The following is a 23,380-nucleotide window of genomic DNA, read 5'->3' as shown; positions in this document are numbered from 1 at the left end:
CCTTAACGGATTAAAACGTGGCTTTATTAGTCTCACTCAGGGACTGTCCTGCAGGATTTTACAGTTTCTATTTCAAACAGGACACGGCATTCTGCAAAACACAAGCTGGGCGTATTCGTCATTTAAATCAGATCTTTGTAACTGCTGTCACTCTGTGGAAAAGGGAGGGCTGGGAGCAGCAGGCTGTTCACCCACAGAGGGGATCATCTAAGTGGATAATTTAGTCACTGTGATATCCAAATCATGGCCTATTTATTTTAAATTCCAACAAAGGTCTAATTACTGCTAATTAGACTAGCAGTGACGGTGACGTGGCTGTTCACACAAAGAACTTGGCAGAGACCAAACTCCACTTGCACGTAGGTCAGCAGAAAGAAACGAGAGCACTGCACTTTGTCACATCTCATTTGGGCTGCCTTCAAAATGCTGAGCTAGAGGCAAAAGATACCACAGTTCATTTCCAATTCCCTGTCTAATCCTCTCACCCTTAATTTATTTTAAAAGTTTAATCAGAAGTTCATAAGGCTCAGATATAAATTTTTAAGGGGGAAAAAAAAAAAGCTGTGCACCTGCAGGTAAGCTTTTTAAGAACTCGCGGCCAGTCGAAGTTTCATTATGAATAGGGAGTTTAGCAGTTCACTTTTCTGCAAATGTTACAGTGATAAAATGCAACTTTCATTCCCTCACCGTTGCTTCAGGGATATGTCATTTATGGAAAATAAATAGAAGACTTCTATCACAAAGAAACCATGCTGCATTCGGGGTCAATGGAAATCTGTACCTCGCTCTGGAGTTTCTGGCAGCATAGCAATAAGTTCACTTAGAAACTGTCACTAACTGCTAGAAGCCTTTGTACAAGTAATGAAAGCGCTCGCCACTATTTTTAGTACACAAATAACGTCACATCTGCGGAAGAAGAAACCTGACCAAATGTAGGGTTTACAGCCTGCTGTGGGCTGATGAAATGGACGATGGTACAGTTCCTGAAAGCAGTCAGCATGGTGGTGAATGCGGATTGCTGTAATGCTCTTGGATTTCCAGAAGTCAAAGTGTTTTGACAACATCTCTCTCTCTAAAAGCTCTTAAAGAAACTGAGTTATCATAAGGATGGAAATTCTTTAGTAGATTAATGATTTGTTGAAGCGTAGTAATAAATTGTTTTCACCATGGGAGAGAAGAGATCAGGGATCTGCACTTGAACTTGTTCTCTTCACTACATTCACAAACGATCTGGAAGAGGGGATTAATAACGAGGCAGCTAAGTTTGCTGATGATGGAAATCGCTTAGAACAGTCAATACTTCAAAAGGCATCGTCATACTGAATGCTGAGTGATTCAGCAACATAAAACCACGCATCATTTATTATCGATAGACACACAGGAATACACGTGGGGGGAAAAACACCCTAATTGCACAAACACTGTGATAAATTATAAATAATCACTCCAGGAAGGATCTTGGACTCCTTGTTGAGACCTCTTTGCAAACATCTGTCCGGTGTTCTCTGGCAGACAGAAAATGCAAACAAAATGTTACAATCACTGTAGGAGAAAGAAAAGGCAAAAGACAAACTACTGCACCACCATATAAACCCAGACTGCACCCACAGCCAAAGCACTGCACGTAGTTCTGATTGACCCACAGGTCTATTAGAAGTATGCAGGACAAGAAAGATGAACAGCAGTAGAACCCCATAACAGTGTGAGGCTCAATAAAGTGCTCTCCTATTTAAAAACAAAAACAAAAAGTCAAAAAGAGAGATAACTAAGAGGAAATATAATAGTTATATACAAAATTGAGAGTAGCCTAGAGATAGTAACAAACAATTGTTCCCCATTTCTCATATGTAAGACCTAGTAGGCAGCAAATAGCGCAGCTTAAATCAAACAGAAATATTTTTCACACAATTCAGAGCTACACTGTATGGTTTATTGCTGTAAGAATGTTGTGGCTGACAAAAATGTAAGTGCGTTTAATAAATAATTAGAAAAATCTATAGAGGAAGGATTCAGAAAGGGCTGTTAAATATATAATGCTCTTAAATCTACAGTTCAAGGACTATGTGCATTGCACACAGCTGGAAATTGGGGAAAGTGTCACTTCATGCTTGCATTGCTCCTGTCATCACCCCTAAGAAACAGTTAGGAGCGAGTATCCTGCTCTAATTTAGTGTGGGCATTCTTATGCTATTATTTAGACTCAAAAGCCAGAAGTTTCATGATCTAATTACATCGGCCTTCAAGAAACAACTTAAATTTGTCTTCTATTTTCATCACCAGGCAGAAGGGCCATTAATTCTTTTTTGCAAGAAGTAGGGGCTGAACATTGCTGGCAAAAATATTAACTCCTGCCTGCAGTAAGCACATGCTGTAGTGCCACATCTGTCCTTCTTGATTGCAGAACAAACTCTGCTACCTACTCACTCTTCATCCAGCCGTGCACCCAACTGATCTCTCATCTTGCTTTTCATTACATTTGTTATATTGCACTTCACTTATGCTTGCATATAGACCACACTTCTGAGTTGTTAGACACCTGAAAATATATTAGATGTAATTTTAGTCATGTTTCCTTGTATTTAAACGTAATATATCCAATTCTTTTACATTCTCAAGTGCCATTTTATTTTCTGAAGTGACTTTTATTCAGCTGTGTATACACAAACACTTCAGAAGATGAAAAGGTGCAAATCATTCACATGTTAGATATCACACATTTTCAAAATCATATTCACCAAACTATTGGTATGAACAGTTCTTATCGATCTGTTGCTTACAGCAGTTGCTCTGGCTATGAAAATAATATTTTAATCACAAAACCAGTAAATAGGTGAGCGCACGAAGCTGCATTTAAAAATGGGTCTAAATACATAAGATGGGACTGCGCCTTAGCCCTGATGAGAACACAGGGCGTGCAAAACCGGCCTTGTCCTCAACTCTCCCCTCGGCAAACTTATCCACAATTTAAAATGGAGAAAGAAAAAGAGCTATAGATAATGACTGAGCTTTTTAATAGAGTTTATATGCTTCACTTCCACAGCATTTTAATGAAATTTGAATGTCTAATTCTTCTGGGTTCTTCTGAAAATCCCAGCTCGCATCACCAGATGCAAAAACGATGACTGAATGCTTTCTTTTAATGTTTCCAGTCACAGCACAGATGAACTGCATTCTGTATAAATTATAAGATGCATTTATAACAACCAAGTAAAGTGCAGGAAGGCCTGGATTAACCCAAATACAAGAGGCGATTTGTAGAAACTGCACTTCCTGGCTGGCCTCACAACACAGCAAGCAAACAAATGTCAGAAGGCTGGTTCTCAAAATAAACCAAAACTCCATTTTCAGAAGCCTTTAAATGGTGACTACGCAGCCATAGGGACAGTCATGGAAGAAATGTGTATTTTCCTTTTTCATCTTCTTGTATTATTGAATCCGCAATGACTCTGCAAAGCAGGCGTAGATAGGTATGTTGTGGGGCAGGAAGGGACAGGAGGCACATTTGGCAGGAAAACTGGTGGAGCAGCAATCCTTCAGGGGTGCTGGGCTGCCTGAGTCCCGGGAACACTGACTCTGAGGAACATAACTCTGCTTCAGGCTGACCCAGCCTGAACAAACAGCCTTCAGCTAGAGGTTGAGAGGTTCTCTGATGCCTCAGGAATAAAATGCTCCTTTTAACTTTTGTATATCTTGTAGATTTTGGGTAGAAGAGGGAGACTTTTAGGGTAGGAGACCATTACTATAAGGCCAGACACAGAAGCCAATTACGTTACACCGCACCCAAATCTGATTTACTTTACTTTTCCTTTTCAGCAGGTCTATTTGTTGAAATACAGATTCTGATTGTTTAAATCAACACGCTGTTAGCTCACTCTGCTTCTTCATTTTGATAATTAACAGCAAGCTTCTAGACGGGTACAGAAAGTATTCCTAGGTAGATTTTTTTTAGCATGGCTTCCTGAGGAAATGAAGCTTGCACGCATGGTACTGTCTCTCTGTCACATCTGTTCAGCTTCAACTAAATTGAATTGAGTAGACATTTTTAAAATAGTAAGATCTTACAACAGACCTGTACAACTATTAGCACATCACGGAATGTAGCTCCCAAAGTAATTAATTTTTGTTGCTAGCAGAGGAGAAGGGCAGTAAGATGGGTTCAGCTGGTAGCAGCTGCTGACCATGCTGGACATGTACCAGTTGGCAGCCTTGCATGCTTGAATCTCCAGAACAGGGTTTGCTGGGTCATCCCTGGTCATTTGGCCAAGCAGCAGCAGTGTAAAGCCTTGGGAAAAACTATGAGTATCACCATGGTGGAGAAACTAATGAAAAATGAGGAATCTTACTGGGAGTGCTTTTAAATGTGAAGAACATGGGTCTATCACAGCTCAAGAAACAAAAATCATTCTTCATTAGCTACACCGTTCAATGAATGATCTGGAACTGTTGGGTTTTTCCCATTATCTCTCTCGACTTACCCACCTCCAAGTTTCCATCTAGACCTACCTGTGCTTGCAGCTCATGTGTACAAATCCCTGCACAAATACATACAGCTGCAGGCAGGTATTCAGTGATCTGTTCAAGGGTGAGCATATTGTAACCTGATGATACATAGTTAACCATGTATATATATCATAAGCCAGTGTTGTAGATGATGCAAAGCAATGACGTGTGATAAACTGTACAGTAGGTGATAGTAAGGTGACTTCCATGATAAGCCAATACATATACTTACATGTGCAGATGCCAATTTCTCTTACATACAACAAATAGCAATGAAAAACGCATCCTTTCATCAGACCTATAAATACAAAAGAATACATGTTGGTTCATGTAAGATGAGGCTGCCTCTACTTCAAATGCTTAAGAAGAAAGCATGATGTTGATGAAACTGCATCTCTTTTCACAGTGTAGTGGGATGATAATAAGTGTCTGCTGACAGCCTCACCTTCCTTTATGGGAATACAACAGAACCAAAATAGTAAGAAAAACTATTGCATCCTCCCTTTCCAACAAGGTGTAAGAACTGTAAGGTCTCTTATTTTTGCTTTTGAAAGACAGGGGTTTTTTAAATAAAAGGCAGAGAGCACTGCAGGAAAAAAAAATCCGAACGCAGGGCAACGCTGCTGCAAGCACAACAAGCCCTTTGTTAGCTGTTCCACATCATAGCAAACAGGCACTTGAGCAGCATGCGTGGCAGCCCTGCAACTCCATCAAGCATCACGGCTGAAATCAGCCAGTATTGGGAATAAAGGAACGGTGTTTGTCACCTATAACTCGTATTGTGACAAAACGAAGCTGACAGGATCTTTATAAATCAGATGAATTTAAAGCAGAACAGGCAACGTGCTATCTTGTATGCAGCGCTTTGCCCACTTACCACTGTATTCTCCAGTGAATTGAGTTATACTAAAAGATAAAACTCTCAGTCTTGAAAAAATTAAGCTAATATGAACACCAAGAAAGACTGAGATGCCTTTGCCTCAGGCTCCAGCAACACTAGTGAATTGATTATATGAGATATGCCCAAATGATCATAATTACAATCTCATGTATGCCTGATGAAGATGAAAGAAAAAGACCTCACAGTCCTTTCTGCTCTGACTTTGAGGTAGCAGCTATCCGAAAGAGAGGGCCTCTCTTCACCAACTTGCCAAAGTTTCGCAACCAGCTACACCCATCCCTAATGCTTCAGAGCAACTTGAAATTAAAACATCCAGAATTAACCTAAGCAATCAGCCGCTCGCCCTTTGCCAGCAGCCACTGTAGCCCTGAAGCATGAGATGGTTTTGTAATTGTCTTAAGGCAGAGCCAAGTGTGTGGAGTATGTTGAGGGCAGTGAGAGCTTTTTGTTCTCCACAGCTTATGAAGGAAGAGAGTGACAAAGAACAAACATAAATCGCAGATGTACAGATTGCACAGTAGAAATGACCTCTACAGCCATCCTCACAGATACCCTATACTCACAAGCCTGTTCCCAGAGTCAGATTAAAGTGTATCCAATTGGATTAAATTCCTAGCAATGGCAAGCTTACCACCTACCTACAATGGGAAATTATTCCTACGTGTAATCACTCTCACTGCATCTTTATGGTGATTGAATTTTTCAAGCTTTGATTTTCAGCCACTGGATCTGTTCCGTCTCTTTCTGCAAGACTGAAATCTATACCTGATTTAGTTGTTCTTTTGTTCCTAATACATTTGTAATGCCTTCGTATTGTCTGAAACTCAACCGCCCACTACTAATAATTCCTTATTACCTTTATCTTCACCAAAGTCTTCTACATTTTGTAGATTCAATTTTCATTCCAAGTTATGCCCCCCTTTTCCATATTTAACATATTGATTTCTTGTTTAATTATCACCTTTGTGCCTTCTTTACTAGGCTAGCTTTCCTCTCCAAGGTAACTTACTTGTGTGCTCATTAAAGCATAGCCTTTAGAATACCCAGCAGGATTTTCTTGAGAGTCCCAGTTTCCATTAAAATTTCCCCTTTTAGCACTCAGTTACGGAAACAAGTTGTTCTGAAGAACTGGTCGATTTTATGTTGCACATAATACTGCCTGCTGCCAAAATCTGCTTCCAAAAAACAAAGGGTACTGCAGTACCCACGAGTTCTGGTGATCAGTCACTGACACTGCTCTGTGCATCAGAAAGTAACCCAATATGGGTTTATCTCATGCTTGACACAGAAATTTCCAGCCAAAGGTGTTCTTTAGATTCTTCCAAGATTTAGAAAATGTAAGGTGTTGTTTTTTTCTTTCTAATGATGTTCGGAATAAATCCTCATTCTGAGTTTACTGATAGCAATGAATCTTTGAGGATAAATGCTATAAATACTATAAAATATGACTATTCTCCATTCTGACAGAATTTGCAACCTGCACACCTGTAGCACACACCTGTGAGCCACACATCTGGCTTTGTTGTCAGTAAAATGGAGGGCAATTTGTGCCATTTTGTGATCAGATAGAAATACCAAATTAATAAGTTTCACTTGTAGTTTGGAATTCTTTTTTTAAAGTTATCTTTAAAAAAAAAATACTGTGGGCATATATTTCCTTCAACATTCTACTTCAATTAAAATGATCCTTATTTTTCACACATTGATATCTGCAAGTGCAACGTAAAGTGGAGAAGTCAACTGCACATTTTTTATAGTTCATGGAAGCTGCCAGTGCTAATGGTGTTGTTTGCTGCTGTATTACCTTTTTTTTTCATTCCGGCACTTGGATTCCAAGATAAAACAAAAGTAGCAATGAATATTGATCAACATTTTATTACCCAGTACATCAAACATTATACCCAAGTCTCTTTTGTTAAAAAACTGCAGCACTTGAAAATATTTTTAGATATTTCCTGGCTCCACGAAAACAAAACAAATAGATTTCTTATCACACCACAAATTACTATGTTGTATAGATAAGGCTATGAGAAGTACAAAAGGAATGAAGAAGCCCAAGTACCACTGTGCTCAAAGAAAAAAGTATTACAATAAGTGCCTTCTTTTTAATTAAATTCAGGTAGCCCCTACTTACTCACCAGCACACCAAGATGGAAGTATTCAGGTGATGACTAATCACTTAACTCCAGGCAAGTTCATTCACATCAAAAGAGAGAAAGCTAGCACAAAGACATAGTATGTCATAAAGATCACACCAGACCTAGGCAAACACCGTTTATTCTCAAAACTCTGGGAGAATTTATCTAGGCTTTTGCATTTCTGAAGTAAAGCAAGAAGAGCAGAGGGTGCACGAGTGACAAGTTAGCAGAGGTTAACTGAGGAAGTAAGACACTTGCAGGTCATGAGAAATACAAAAAGGATATTAAACAAGAATATTACCGTGGCATCAAGACAGTTTGAAGGAACCCTGGAATATGTCATGGCTTGTTACAGCCTCCACCCGAGGGCACCGCTCAGGGTTGCAAGCAACATGGGTCCAATTCTTCAAAAGAAGGCAAGAACTGAACCCAGCTCTCCCATACTGCGGGTGAATGCTGAAGTCATTGGGCTTTAGGGTAAAATAAGGAGAGCACCTCCCTTTGCTTCCTGAAGTTTGTGAACTTCTGTGCTTTGGTTTCATTATAAATAGTCAAAAATGAAATTGTGTTTTTGGGGTTATTAGGGCACAGAAGGAGTACTCTGTCCAGTCTTGATCCATCCGGATCAAACAAGACATTAAAAAAAAATGAGAGGGTCTAGTAGTGGGCCACTAGCATGATTAGAGAACTGCAGGACTTGACAGATGAAGAAAGAGTGAAAGAATTGTGTTTGTTCAGTGTAGAAAAGAGACAGCCGAAGGGGGAAGACAGTCTTCCACCACCTAAAAGGCTGTAACAGAGAAAATGGATGTTCTCTTCAGAAGGAAGGACAGTTGGCAGAACAAGAAGCAATAGGCACAAGGTGCTTCAGGAGAAAACCCATCCAGGTAGAAGACAAAACCCTTCACCGTGAGAGCAACAGAACTTTGGAACAGGCCACCCAGAGCACTGGGGGAACCTCCCTCCCTGAAATCAAAGGGCTGGGCAGACCCCTGAGCAGGGCATCTGGGCCCACCTAGGTCCTGGGAACAGATGGCCTCCAGAGCATTCTTCCAACATAGGCTTTTCTACAATCTCATTACTATCAAGTTTTTGTCCTGACTAGAGAACACAAAGCAAACAAAAGTACTTGATACTACTAGAAATATATAATTTGTATATATGTAGTATATATAGAAATATATAATTTGCTCCAAACAGTAAAGCAGACCTGTCATGTAGTTCTAGTTCAGTTTCGGCAATGTGCCATCTGTCAATTCACCTTCACTAAGTACATTCTAAGACACTGTTATAAATGTTGTAGATAAATGCAATTAGACATAATTAGTCGATTTTTTATATTGTGTATGCTATGCCTCGAATAGGTGACAGAGTCAGGCATTTATCCAATGCAATCCCATTTATTTACAAAGCCTGTACACAATGTACTGCTTCCCTGAACGCAGTAGGAAGCAAACAGCAGGAAACAGTTTCTTTACTCACAATTTCAAGCACCTCTCATTTTTTCTCAGGGTTACGTTGCAAGTGATCCTCAGGCTGATGGACTTCCTTGTTCCCTTTTCTGGGTGTGCTTGCAGCACTGCTGTTTCTCACACACAGACCCACACAACCATTGTAAACTTGATCCCATTGTTTTCAGGACATAAAAAATCCTTCATATCATCTAGCTAAAGCATTACTAGCATGCAGTCTGCTCACCAGAGAACAGCTGAGGACTGGAAACTATTACTAGGTAAAAGAAAATTTAAATATTTTGTTTCATTTTGCTTGTACAGCAGGCCTGAAGCAGCTTCAGAGCAAAAGAGAACAAATGCAAAAGCATATACTTAGATGCTTTTAAAACACTTACTTAACCATTGCATGACTGTGATTACAATGTCAGCACTATGCAAAAATCTAGGTACTCTAATTACAAAATAGATAACTGGTAGAGTTCTACACGTAGCAAAAACCAGACTCATCTTCCATTTGCATTGCTTCAAGACAGAGCTCATTGGAAATACCTTTTGGACTACTAGCATTCACTGTCTTGGGCAAAAAATACAGAGATGTTTTGAGAGCAAAAATTGAGTAGGCAAAGCAGGAAAAAAACAGAAAGTGGCAAAGCCAAGCTACTCTTGTAACTAATATCAGTTTAATTCATGCCTGTGTGACAAATATAGACTTTATCAATAATAAAAATTGGTTATACATGCTGGAACAAAAATAAACAATATATAAAATTGGAGACTGTATTTTCAACCCTCAAAGAAGTTTTAGCAGATAAACTAAATATGAAGAAGAAAAAAAAAGTCCTCCGTCAGATGTAATGCCAGCCAGGGCAAACCAAGCATTGTGGTTATCCCAGCAAGATACCACGCTGGTGTGTCCCCCTAAGAAGCTTGTATTGGAAAAGAATAATATCCATTGGAAGACCTTTTGTGGCATTATAGAATGTTTATGACAAAGCATATGAAAAATGAAAATTTTGGTATTTGCCCTCATTTCATCCTCCATGCTTCAAAAACGGAAAGGGAAGAGCACACTTTTGCTCAGCACATGCTGTAACTCTCTCATTAGTAGTAACCACTGCAGCCACATACAGTCCTGATGTCCTTACTTAAAAAGAAAAAAAGAAAAAAATATGTTTGTAAGCTTGCAACTTGAAAGAAACTACAGGAAAAACTGATGATATAGAAGTTCTGCCTTATGGTTAGAAACGAAAGCAGCTCAATGAGATTTGCTTAACAAAAGAGGGCTGAGATGCCTTGATCTCAGCATTTAAGTATTTTCATTGAATGATGGCCAGTGCTAAAGGCTTTTTTAATCCAGCAAAGATTCAACAAGGGAAGTCAAAGCCAAATTCAGACCACAAATAAAGCACTTCATCTGAGCAGTGAGCGTTGGAATAGGTGTGGTGGACTCTTTGTTGTCTTAACTCTTTAACTGTGAAGCAGATATCTTTTTCATGAAGTACGCCTTGAAATAATGGTCTTCAAGCAAGACTGTCAGACTAGTGCTCTGTAATCAATGTAAAGGTTGGACAGGATTAGGTCACCAAAACGACTGGGCTCTGCTTGCCTTAAAGTCTATGAAACAATTACATTGAGACATGCTTGTAAATCAGTCTAAGCACATTGTGTAAATAAATACTCATGTTTTTCCACACCCCTAATGACATTCTGAAAGTTATTTTCTTGAAAATGGGTGATTATCGTATAAAACATTTTGACTACTGTCCTAGGACATGCATATTTAAGTAATTAAAATTTAACTGAGAGATAGGAAATAGAGACATTCAATGCCTGATCTGGGCAGTGCAAGCTGCAAAGAGCCTGCAGACACTATGAAGCATTCAGAAGATTCTCCAGTGCCATATTCGTCTGAAATTCTGGTTGTTATTTCTGAGGGCTAAGAATCCATAATGTGCTGCCAGCATTTGGATATTGGCTATATTAGTTTATGAGACAGAGAAAAAAAAAAAAAAAAAAAAAACAACAACAACAACAAAAAAACCCCAGACTATTTATCAATTTTCACTAAACTCCTCCCAAGCTCAACCACTGTTGAGAGAATAAGGATGAAAACGCACATGAATATTAATCACTAAGCATATATATTTATTACTTTCTGACTTCCTCAGCACTTGACAGTCTACTTGGTAAACATTGAATTTTCATTACTTTCACTGATTTGATCAACACCTTTAGGATCAGAACCTGAATAAGCTGAAAAGTGAAGAGCCGAAATAAAACTCCCTTTCATAAAGCATTCGTCTTCATACAGAATTCACTAGAATAATTACACCACTCTAGTTGCGATGGTATAACTCCCACTGTGGACACTTGTATTCTACAGGCATTCATATAAGATTAAAAAGCGTCCACAAGGCATAATTATACTACTGCAGTCTCTAGTAAATTTCCTCATATATAGAAGATCTTTCAAAGTTGAAAAGAGAGGTTATTTGGAAGAAAAAAGAGGAAAAGAATAAGAAAAAGGAAAAGAAAAAGAAAAAGAAAAAAAGAAAAAAAAGAAGGAAAAAAGAAAAAGAAGAAGGAAAAGAATAAGAAAAAGGAAAAGAATAAGAAAAAGGAAAAGGAAAAGGAAAAGGAAAAGGAAAAGAAAAAGAATAAGAAAAAGGAAAAGGAAAAGAAAAAGAAAAAGAAAAAGAAAAAGAAAAAGAAAAAGAAAAAGAAAAAGAAAAAGAAAAAGAAAAAGAAAAAGAAAAAGAAAAAGAAAAAGAAAAAGAAAAAGAAAAAGAAAAAGAAAAAGAAAAAGAAAAAGAAAAAGAAAAAGAAAAAGGAAGACAAAAAAGATAAAGAAGAGAGAAAAGCCCTTTGATTTCCTAACGTATAAATATTATGAGCTCTTCAGTTACAACAAACTGCATAAGCATGCACAAAAAAAGGATTACCAATAGGAAAACAAATGTTCCCTGGATTATTCATTTTGACTGACCTTTGGTCAAAGCACATTGACCCAAAATTATATCACAATTACTCAAGGAGATTTACCAAGGTTTGGGAATTTTTAAAGATCGAGATAATTTTCCCTTTTAATATCGTGGGAACAATTGATTTGTGGCGTATGTGAATATCAATTCTGCAAAGTAGCTCCTGTAAGCTATACTTAAATAGCAAACTGTTTTGTACCACTACATAAAAATGGATCTGGGCTCTCAATACCATAATGAGAGAGGAAATGACATAATTACAGTAGGTTTTGTGTTCTCTGTATAAGAGATGAACATAATAGTTCTGATTTTCCCCTGCTTTTTTCCTAGTCCCTTCATCTTGTAGCTGTACAGTTAGAAGATATGATTTCCAGTCCCAGAGTTGGATTAAGCCTGCAAAAAAATCTAAAATTATGCAGGTTGAGGAGTTAATGATTAGGTCGTACAATCCTAATTCTTAGTAAAACTATGCAGAAATAGTTAAAAATTTAGTGCCTACAGAAATAAACTAAATTTAACTTCACATTTCCCTCAAGTTCTCATTATAGCAGAAAATTAAGGTTTCCTGGATGACTTGATATATTTTCTTTTTTAATATATTTTATTGAAGTACAATATTTTCACTACATTTCCCAGGTTTCAATGATTCTTTTGTAAAGATAATGCATTTCCAAAATACTTAAGCATAAATATTCTATGTTATTCAGCTTTTTACATATTTCATGGCAGGAGATTTTCTTTGATTTCTTTTCTTTATTTTTTAATAATTAAAATATTATAAACGAACCCTAAGAAAGAACCACAAGAATATGTTTTTCGTAATCCAAATGAACATGGTGAAAGAGGCATATTGGTTTTCCATGATTTTGTTATCATCACAACAGCATGAATGGTAGAAAATGACAAAGCTAAAACTGATTTACAACTGATCATCAGATCAGAGATGTAAAGTGCATGAAGAACTCAAGAGCTCTTGTTTCTGAGTCCCGACCAAAGTTAGGAATGTTTAAAAGGAGGATGAAGATGGGTGGGAGAAAAAAAGAGAGCTTCCCTAACAGTTACCATGCACTGTTCAGAAGTTGAACTTACTTGCTTTTAAATAAATAGATTTATATATATATATACACCAGGGTGAATATTCATCTGCTGTATAGCAAAGTTGAGTTCAACTCTCTTCCTCAGTGCATCCAGGCCTTCCTCTTCATCCTCCCAGAAGCATGACCTCATGGCCCAGCCAGTCTCAATGTCAGTGCTATGGCTGCTGGATATTGCGATAGTCACTCTTGGAGCTGTTGACCTCACTTCTGTTACTGAATATGTAGTCATAATTAGTCTCAATGATACAGTTAATACTCTTCTTAATTTCAATCTGTACATCTTCAATTCTAGCCTGTACGAAACAGTTTGATTAATTTTAGTCCTACAGTGAATCTGAAGGATCTGTATCACTAATTTCTAAGATAATTCCCAAGTAATTAAAGCTGCAAATTTCTTACAGAATCCATTGAAAATAATTTCATTGAAACAGTGGGTGTTCTTGTAAAATTACTGAACATCCATCTTACACTCAAAGAGGAAATAAGGTCAAGTACAAGAGAATATATTTTCTCATATTGTTGTCTTTACTGCTAGTACAACACAGATGCTATGGCTCAGAAGGGAACTTGCTCCCCTATTGACTTACAGAAGTTTAAGAAGCAAATTCTGACAAATCTTTGCCAGAAATTTAAAGCACTGACCTTAACAGTCTGCTTAGGTGCAAACATACACTCCATTTAAGCTGTCCGTGCAGTCCTGCAGGGTGACATATCTAGCTCTTGTCAGAGGCTTGCTTCCTCCTGCTGCACCAGCAATGCAGGCTACCAACTGGATGCCATCCGGCGTACACCAACTCTGTGCCAAAGCCTCTCTGCTCAGAAATTTCAAGATGTCTCCTTGGGTCTCCTCCCAGGAGCTGGTCTCCTAAATGTGGTCACGTTATGGAGCAGATTATTCTGACGCTGGAATCATCATGTCTCTGGAGACGTATCCAAAGATCTATGAGCTCGCTCCCTAAAATTCCAAAGAGAACACCACAGTATCCAGGTACATAAACATACACTGAACATTCATGCAATTAATAGAGATGTATCACGCGTTCCTTACAGCAGAACCCAAACATACCCTCTGAGCTGTGAAAAACACCTTTGTGTTTGGTAAATAGCGGCAGCTGTGTCTGAGCTGTACATGGGAAAGAAGATGAGAAAATACCATGGTCTGACTACAGCAATACATGTGGCTGGACACACTGTTCTTCAGCACGCAGCAGATAGGAAAAAAACGGCAGTAAAATCTTAGCAATCTAGCAATCTCTATCCTAGGAATCATTTTGTTTTACATCCTAGTAATATAACCAAATTAACCGGCCATATTAGAAGGGCTGTTAAAAATGCTATCTGATGGGTGAGTGCACCAGCAACAACACAAGCTTTAAAATCCTACAAGCCATTTTGAGAATTAAACAGAGATTGACAGTATCTCTATTTTGTAGTGCCAACTTTCTGAACACTTAGCATTTGTCATGAAACATATGATGGTGCTGGCAAGTTCCCAGTGAGTACTGGTCCCCTTTGTGAAAGCCGCTGCCCAAACAAAGGACTAGAGACAGTCTCATCCTCAACAAATGCAAAGTGTGCTTGCTCCACTGGGGAATTACTGCTCTCCTGGAGGGAACGCAGAAAGCACACAGAAAATAAGCCCTTCACAGTTTTGTAGGCTGTGCACACAGAGCCATTCTATCACTTTTCAGCAACTTGAGCTTATGTTCTATCTACAGACTTGCAGTAAGATGAGATAGTCACAGTGTTTAAACCTTCAAACAATCTACGCCGCAAATCTGCCAGGCTCCTGCTCCTCAGAATGTTTCATCTCAGCTAAAAATGATCAGTTCAGAGGGATAAGAGCACCAAGGTGTACAGCTGATTGCAATGCATTCCACCAGGCAGCTTTTATGAATTTTTTAGCTGAACTTTCTTCTGTGCTTGTTGTTCTTGCCAACCACACGCAGAACATTTTGGAGACAATAGCAGTTCCCCTGAGTTTTACATGCAGAAGCTCTATACAATTACCAACAATTAAGAAAAATAAAAGCAAACCCAACATAACACTGCTTCTAAAAAGAGTTTCATCTCATAATTTCCTTCATTTTAAATTACAGCTTATACTGAGACCCTGCACTGTAGCGCAGAGAAGCGAGCAGAAATTGCCACTTTCGATTAGCACAGCAGAAGCAGCAAACTAGTAATGGGATTTCTTTCACTTTAATTCACTAGTTGGTTGCCATAAATACTCTTCTGTAAAACATGGAATTCTGAATGCTCCTCAGACATTATTTTCCTTTCATGAAGATGTTTGTTTACTTTGGCAGTGATTCTCTTGGGAGAAACTCTAATGACTTCCACTACCAAAAAAAAAAAAAAAAAAGAAAGAAAGAAAAAAAGAAACAGAAACTGCCACTAGCAAGCAAGAAAATATTAGTCTAATGTACTGGTTAAACCCCAGGCAAAAAGAAGAAAAAGCAGAGTAAATCACTGGTTTGCATTCCTGTGACCAGAATCCATATCCTGCAAGTTTAGCAGGCAGTGGAGGCCTTGTGGTGGAAGAAGGACTTTGAATAAGGAACAAACGCTGCCCATCTCCTATGAATTTTATGATTTTTTAGCTTTAAAAAATGAACACAACATGGGCACGTGGGCACGGGAACAACAGAACAAAGCGAACCATGTCAAGCCCTCATGTTATGTTTTCTCTCTGCTTTTAATTTTATTCTGACATACGGTGATCAAACAATGGTTTATTTTCCATATTTTTTACATGTAGATGATTAACAATTTCTTTCTTTTAAAGAAAAAAAGCATGGGGAAAGAACGTACGTTACTGTGACTCAACAGACTGCTCACTGCTGAAAAAGACTTGCCCACCTCCTTTATAGCAATGCATGAGTTTTGTTTTCGGGGTTTAAAAAAATCAAGAACAGAAAAACAGTAAATAAAACCCATTGATATAAATCTTTAGACATCTTTTTCCTGTGAAATGTCAAACTTCATCATGTGTTTTTCTTACTGAATAACAACCTGCAGTCCCAGACTGTTTTCCACGTTTCCATGGGAGGAAGAAGTCATTAACAAAAAATCAACTTTAAGGTTAAGAGGAAGCGGCTCTATCAGAAGCACGTTAGTCATGTATTTTTGTTACCAGTTAGAACAATGTGCTGTTCCTGGAATGCATATGCAGGCTCATTTCAAAGCTTAGGCTGATGTATGAAGCAGACACATGCCACAGACCACAGACAGGAGACAGTGCTTCTCCCAACAGCCCAACTACAGGTGACATTGAGACAGACCTGCCAGCAGAGCCCCTGAGAACAGGGCAGGACAGGCAGAGCCACCGAAATACAGAGCTTGGTAAAAGGTGCCCAGGAACAAACCAGAGAGAAGATGGGAAAAGAGAGAAGGTAAAATTGCCAAGAGAAAAAAAATGTTTTCTTGTAGCTGCAGAGCCTTGGAAGATGGGTCAAATGGAGCAGTAAATCACTGTAAGTGGTGAAAGACCTATAAATGTTGTGGGCTCTGGAAAGAAGAGTTTGTTGCATTACAAGCAGCCACAGATACTCACTGTGCCGAGCCACTCCACAACAAAAAGGCTTTTTGAAGTTAGTCCTAACTACCTGTAGCTATGCTTACTTTTAACTGTAACATGCAATAAGGAAAAAAAGAAAAGAAAAGAGAAGAGAAGAGAAGAGAAGAGAAGAGAAGAGAAGAGAAGAGAAGAGAAGAGAAGAGAAGAGAAGAGAAGAGAAGAAAAGAAAAGAAAAGAAAAGAAAAGAAAAGAAAAGAAAAGAAAAGAAAAGAAAAGAAAAGAAAAGAAAAGAAAAGAAAAGAAAAGAAAAGAAAAGAAAAGAAAAGAAAAGAAAAGAAAAGAAAAGAAAAGAAAAGAAAAGAAGCCAGAGAAGCAGCTTTTTGCATTGGAATGAAAGCAAAGATAATTTTTAGCTTAGCATGTTATTTGCAGCCCATACTCAAAATCACAGCCACTGGGACCTTCCAAAAAAACTATTGGGAGGGGAACAACAGATTCTGGAAGCACAGTTATTTCCTTTTTTATGTGCTAGGTTCCCAGTATTCTGGTGTTCGTGGTAATTTACAAAATGAGGAAGCACTGAAGTAGCTCTGCAAAGACATAAAAGTCTACGTATCATAGTTTGATTGTTATCCATTTCATGACTGATCACAAATTCCCCACAATTATAACACATCCTTCGTGGTATCGGATTAGAAAAAGGTACGGATTCTACACCAAGAACCTGCATTTTTAAAGAAGTTAAACCCACAGACTACTCCAAGGAAGAGAGCATTTCAGCACAATCCCTTCCAGCTTTTATAACTACTAAAAGTTTAGAGGTTTTTTTTTGTTCAAGCAGAAAAACAGAATGATGGTCCAAAATTCTGTCTCACACAATAGTACCATCTCTCTAACACTGGCCAATAGCAGGTGTTATTCTCCTGGTCTTATGAAAAGGAAAGAACTTAAGCTGTGCACAGCAATTTCCAGAGGAGGCAATAACCACTCAGGGGTACAATTCAGAAGTACTGCCTAGATGAGTGCTTTCGTGCCACCTAAGTTCCAGCCAGAAGAGGTGCTTTGGAATCCTTACAGCTTACCAGATTTGTCTTAATAAAGCTCATTGTGATTTGTCTTTATGCTTTCTCTTCTCTAGCATTGCTTGTTTATCTTGGCACGCAGAATTTCATGCACAGTGGATGATGCAGAACACAGCAAGATGAACTCAGATGGCCACTGTCTTTACTGCGCTGACAAACCCTGGAGAGCTGTTAGCCTCAGTTCCGCACAGGCCTCCCAAATGAAGTGGACATCTGGCATGTTTGTTACAGTGAATAGACAGAAGCAGGATGATTAATGGCTGCCAGAATCATAACTTAGGTATATATGGTTTTACCTGTTCGACAGTTTGTTTTGCCACATTGTTCAATGCACGTGTTACATGCAGTAATATTGCACATGGCCAGATACCCACCCCTCCTGGTGTTTGCTGTATCCTCTCAGCCACTTACTGGAGTTGCATTACTCCTTCTAGCTCCCTCAGCTCATCCAGGACAGGAGTTCTGCTCTGAAATCAGAATGAAGAGCCCAAGCATCCCACTATCACCTAAGTTCTGGAAAGGCAAATCTAGCAGACCTCCAAGCTGCAAACAGTTGAGGTAGCTGAAAGAAGAGGCTAAGCATGTCAAGCTTCCTACACATCCATTTAGGCATGTGTTTTCAGACAGTCTTTCCTACTGCCCAGCCCAAAAAAGGTCTCCAAAAAGGGGCAGCTAAGAAAAAGGAAAGCAGGGTTACAGGGAAGAACTAAAAAATAATGCACTGGAGTGTGAAGGCCACATGGCCAAATGGAGAAACTGAGAAGTGGAGAGGAAAAAGAAAACTCCAAGGACTGGGCCCATGACTTCTTGAAAGGAAATGATTTGATGAAGAAGCTAGAATTTATGGCCACAGCAAACAGGAGCTAAGAGCTCATAGCTCTCAGAGGCAGGAGAAACCAGATGCACAGCTGGAAGGATGAGTGGTTTGACTCAGTTAGGCCATTCTTGCTTGTGTCAGAGTCAAGAAGCCTATTTGTACCACAAGACCGATGAGCACCAAAGAGCTCCTGGACAGGATACAGACATGAGCTTTCCTCAAAATCAGCAAGGAGAGATGAGGTTTCTCTCTCTAAATGTACCTGTATTAGGAAAAGATGAATCACTTTGGTAGCACCTGTCTCTTGTTTGCAGATTAGGCAACTAATTCAGAGTGGATGCTTAGTTTATACACAGTTAAAAATAGAAGAGATTTCCTCTATGAAAGTTGTTTTAATAAGTGTGTATAACTGGGGCAGATAGCTACCATGGCAGAGATAAGCTGTCACAGAGGATGTGAGTGCTCTTGTCTTCCAACTGATTTAAAAGAACTTGTGAACTCCACAACAGCAAGAATTGGGACTCAAGCAAGGGGACAAACACTACAGTCAAAGAAGTTCCTGCCTTACTTGCTAGCAACAGGCAGCTGGCCATCGGGGAGAACAGTGCAGCACTACTTCACCATTGTTAGATGCCAGCAAATGCCCCAGGTGCGGGACAGCTTCTGTTCAGGCTTGCACATAACCAAACATCAGGCATGTGACACGAAGGCAAAGGGAAGCTGGATCCTACCAGTTCTACAGCTCTCTGAAGCCATGTTTATGAGGACTGTGCCATGAAGCAACTCGCTATTCAGTGAGCAACCATCACTCGGCTGGCAGCATTCACTCGGCATGCAATCATCAACAGGGCCTTGATCTGTACCCTGTTTTTTGCTACTTGTAAGATGGCTGCAGAGCTCCTGAAACAGAATGGATGCCAATATAATGAACAATTCTGAAATATTAACTGAAATATAAGAAAAAAGTAGCAATTAGTCTTCTACGCTGCACATGTATTTGCATGGCAAGCCTGCAAAGTGGCATAAATATCTAAATATACACACCCATGCAGGCTCACTCCTATATACAGGAACACGATCGCACCAAAGAAGACTGTAGACACGTGGAACTAAACATTTTTCCCTTACAGTTTATACACATTTAATAAACACATAGATTTAATGATTAAAGCACTGGTTCAGGCCAAACATCCATTGGGCAAATGGAAAGTAGCCACACAGCTTCTGACAGGGGCCACTAATGGATGCCTATGGAGAAGTAGGATAGGCCAGGCATACACTGACACTTCTCAAGTGTGCTATCACTCACTCTGCAGATGTGCACCACTGTCACCACTGAGTTAAAGCTTTTCCAGCCAACAAGCAGAGGTCCTTTATTTTGTTCAAGGATATCTAGATCTGCATTACACCTATAGCTGCTGAACTACTTACTTGTGTTCAACACTGTTGCTAAAAGCCATGCTTCCAGAACCATAAAAAAGGGTAAAAACCCATGTTTAGCATTGCCTGTCCAGGAAATACCACCAAGGGCTATCCACATGCAGGCCTATCCTCAGGCCTGCCTTAGCCTGGGCTTTCCTTGGGTCAGTGGAGGGCGTGGAAGATGGGCTGCATGACTCAAAGAGGTCCTAGAACATGTCCAAAGAAGGGCAGCAGAGCTGGCAAAGGGTCTGGAGTACAGGTCTTGAGAGGAGCGGCTGAGGGAACTGGTTTTGTAGAGGAGGTTCAGAATGTATGTAAGGAAAAGTTTCTTCTCAAAAAGAGCAGTGATGCCTTGCAACAGGCTGCCCAGGGAGATGGCAGAGTCAGTGCCCAAGAAACGTAGAGGTGCGGCACTGAGGGAGGCGGTCAGTGGGCACGGTGGGGATGGGTTGCACACAGCACACAGCCACGGGCCCAGCCCAACCTCGACATTCCCCCCCAACTCGTGCCGCCACGGCGCGGCCCGCACGCCTGCGTCAATGCAAACGAGGGGCGGGGGCGCCCCGCCTGCCGGCCGGTGCGGCACGGGGCGGTGAAAGAAAGCACGGCTCAGACCCCACACCTCCCTCCGCGGAAGGAAGAGCCGGTCGCACCAGCTGCCGCGAACACAATAAAATGGTTCCATTTCGGTTGTTTTCCGCTTCAGGATGGCTGCGTCGTCGAAGGCCAGCAAAAGGCCAGCGGATCTTCGGGGCGTCGCTTAAAGGCCGTCACCTCTCCCCGCGCCCTTTAAATGGTAGCGCCCACCTTCAGTGCGCGGCGTTGGGCGGTACGCGCGCATCCCCTCCCTCGCGGTCGTGCATTATTCATGAGGAGGCGGGACCGCTGGCTCATTACCAAGGTCGGGCGGAGGGCGGGACTGTGACGCGACTATGACGGATGTTCCGGCGTTCTTAAGGGGGCTGCAGCCGGCCGGCGGCCGCTATTGGGGGCGGGGGCAGCGGTGAGGAGCGCAGCCCCGCTCGGGAGCCTTGGGGTACGGCCGGCTGCCGCCCGCCCCGCTCGGTGACCGGCGCCCGGCCGGGGACGGGAGCGCCCCGCGGTGTTGTGTGGCGGCTCGGGGAGCCCCGGGGTGCGGGCGCGGCTGTGAGAGGAGGGGGTGCCCCTTCGGGGGCAGTGCGTGAAAATCAGAGGAGGGGTTGGGGAGCGGGGCGGGGGGAGGGCTGACAAAAAAGGGTTATTTATTATTATCAAAACGCTCCGATTTCTGTAAATAGCGTAGCGGGGGTTATACGAGGGAAAAGGCTTTATTGTAGGAAGTGGCTATTTTTAGGTCCACACAGCGCTCTGCGGCAGCGCTCGCCCCCGCCCCAGGTTAATTACCTTTGTCTCTCCGTGGGGCCGGGGCAGCCCCGCCGGCCCATGGGGGACCCCGGCCCGCCGCCGGCCCCCAGCCGCAGCCCCAGCCCCGGGCCGCCGTGGTCCTTCCCCTCGCCGGCAGCCGCCTCCCGTTCCTCCTCCTCCTCCTCCTCCTGCCCCTTCTCACCCACCGCGCCCGGTTCCTCCGCGCTGTTCCCGGCGCATCCCCGCGGCGCGCAGGAGGAGCGGCCGCCGGCGGTGACACAGCAGCAGCCGGGCGGCGAGAGGCTGGGCAGCGGCCCCGCGCCGGGACACCCCCCTCCCGGCCACCCCTCCTCCGACTTTAAACCCGCTCTCGGCCCCCAGCAGGATTTAAACAAGCAGCAACCGCAGCAGCAACCGCCGCCTCCTCCTCCGCCGAGCCAGAAGAGGAAAGAGTTGAAGCCGCCGCCGCTCAGCCCAGCCCAGCTCGGCGGCAGCCACCCCCCCGACTATCATCGCCACCCCCCTCAGCAGCAGCAGCAGCAGCAGTTCAGCCACCCCACTGACAAGTACCAGCAGCAGGAGCGCAGGCAGCAGCAGCAGCTCCAGCTCCTCGGCGCTCGCCCCCCGGAGCCGCCGCCGAGCCTCGGGCCCCTCAGCCCCGCCGAGCGCCGGGCGGGCTCCGAGCGGGGCGCCCCTTCCCGCGCGGGGGGACCGGCGCCCGCCGACCCCGATGTGGGGGTGGCCGCCGCCGCCTCCTGCGTGAATCCGCCGCCGTCTCCTCCTCGTCCGCGGGCGAGAGCCGAGCCGCCCCCCATGGAGTCCCCCCCGAACAGCCACTTGCTGGGCAGCCCCGGGACCCTCCTGCCCGGCGGGCTCGGCTCCGGCTTCAGCAGCCTGCAGAGCCCGGAGATCCCCAGCCCCCATCACCAGAGCGGGGGCGGCTCCTCCTCGGCGGCTTCCCCTCCTCCTCCGCCGCTGCCCGGCTTCGGCACCCCCTGGTCGGTGCAGACCTCGTCGCCGCCTCCGCAGCAGACGCAGCAGCCTCCGGTCTCCAGCGGCGGAGGGCAGATCAGCGCCATGCCGCCGCCGAGCCCGGAGTCCGAGACCAGCTTCTACCCGGGGATCCCGTCGTCCATCAACCCCGCTTTCTTCCAGAGCTTCTCGCCGGTGTCTCCTCACAACCCCTGCGCCGGGCCTTTCAGCAGCCCCTTCTCGGCCGCCGCCCCCCCGCCGCCGCCGCCGCCGCAGATGAATTTACCTCAGCAGCAGCAACAGCAGCAGAACCGGAGGTCCCCGGTGAGCCCGCAGCTCCAGCACCAACACCAGGCGGCCGCCGCCGCCGCCGCCTTCCTGCAACAGCGGAACTCCTACAACCACCACCAGGTACCGGGAGCGGAGCGGGGGGCGCCGCGCCGAGCCGAGGGGAAGCCCGGGCGGGGCGCGGCCGCGGGAGGGCACCTGCGGCCCCTCGGGGAGGCGGCGGCGGCGGCGGCGCTCGGGCGGAGGCGGTTGGCCGCTGTTCCCCACCCGTTCCGCGGGCAGGTGGAGGGGCGCGCCGCGTCCGCACCCCCGGTGACGCCGTTTCGCCTCACGAAGGGGCCTCGCCGGCGGAATATTCCTTCCTTCCCCCCCCGCCCCCCTCCCCGCTCGCTCCCCGTCGGCATGTGGAGAACGCGGCGCGCCCCGAACAATGCGCGTGACAGCTCCCGGCCGCCCCGCCGCTCCCTGTCCGCCCCGCCCGGGGCCGCCCGCAGCGCTACGGGCACCGCGCGCCCCGCCGGGGCTGTCAGCGCCGCGGCCGATCCCGAAATGGCGTGGGTTTGCACCCGCGGACAACGCAGTGCTTCGGGCTGCCTGGCTTCACTGCTGGCTGTAACGAAGCGTACTGTGACAGTTTGGTGTTAAAATGGGAGTTGGTGTTGTTTCTTGGAATAGAATAGTGATTGTTGGAAGGCAGAGAGCGGCACAGCCACACTCATCGCCTGCTGGCCCTAAAGGCCTAGGTGACACGGGCCTGTCCCTCGTTCCTCTTTCATTGTAACATAAATCCTGTCTGCTAAAAAGAAAAAAAAAAACAAAACAGTGGAGGTGGGTTTGTACAGTATTTACTTCATAACCCCGAAG

The 23,380-nt window shown here is 43.3% G+C and overlaps 1 protein-coding gene and 1 long non-coding RNA gene across 9 annotated transcripts in view; one reads left to right on the top strand and one right to left on the bottom strand.

The window, feature by feature from the left end:
• Positions 1 to 23,380, top strand: part of CPEB2 (cytoplasmic polyadenylation element binding protein 2) — a 73,288-nt gene that overhangs the window by 250 nt on the left and 49,658 nt on the right. Inside the window, exon 2 of one of the 6 annotated variants that reach the window (XM_015285803.4) lies at positions 17,730 to 22,639. In XM_015285803.4, coding sequence (XP_015141289.2) covers positions 21,335 to 22,639 — 1,305 coding nt within the window. In that variant the 5' untranslated portion in view covers positions 17,730 to 21,334. Of the gene's footprint in view, positions 1 to 13,730; positions 22,640 to 23,380 lie in introns of those variants that run through there. The other 5 variants (XM_046940460.1, XM_046940459.1, XM_046940457.1 and 2 more) reach the window with 5 other exon arrangements.
• LOC107053293 lies at positions 3 to 20,442 on the bottom strand. Of its 3 annotated transcripts, XR_006939077.1 has the most exons (6): positions 13,714 to 20,442; positions 13,064 to 13,364; positions 7,841 to 10,539; positions 4,733 to 4,798; positions 2,421 to 2,536; positions 3 to 1,505 (listed from the first exon to the last, which is right to left on the bottom strand). It is a non-coding gene; the product is annotated as an uncharacterized LOC107053293 (long non-coding RNA). The 3 variants fall into 3 exon arrangements; XR_005859181.2 differs by lacking the exon at positions 7,841 to 10,539 and having other exon boundaries at positions 2,417 to 2,536; XR_005859179.2 differs by lacking the exon at positions 7,841 to 10,539 and having other exon boundaries at positions 2,425 to 2,536.

Source organism: Gallus gallus, chromosome 4 (genome assembly GCF_016699485.2).
Source record: "Gallus gallus isolate bGalGal1 chromosome 4, bGalGal1.mat.broiler.GRCg7b, whole genome shotgun sequence".
NCBI classification, from domain to species: domain Eukaryota; kingdom Metazoa; phylum Chordata; class Aves; order Galliformes; family Phasianidae; genus Gallus; species Gallus gallus.
This window is presented reverse-complemented; position numbering and strand designations above follow the sequence as displayed.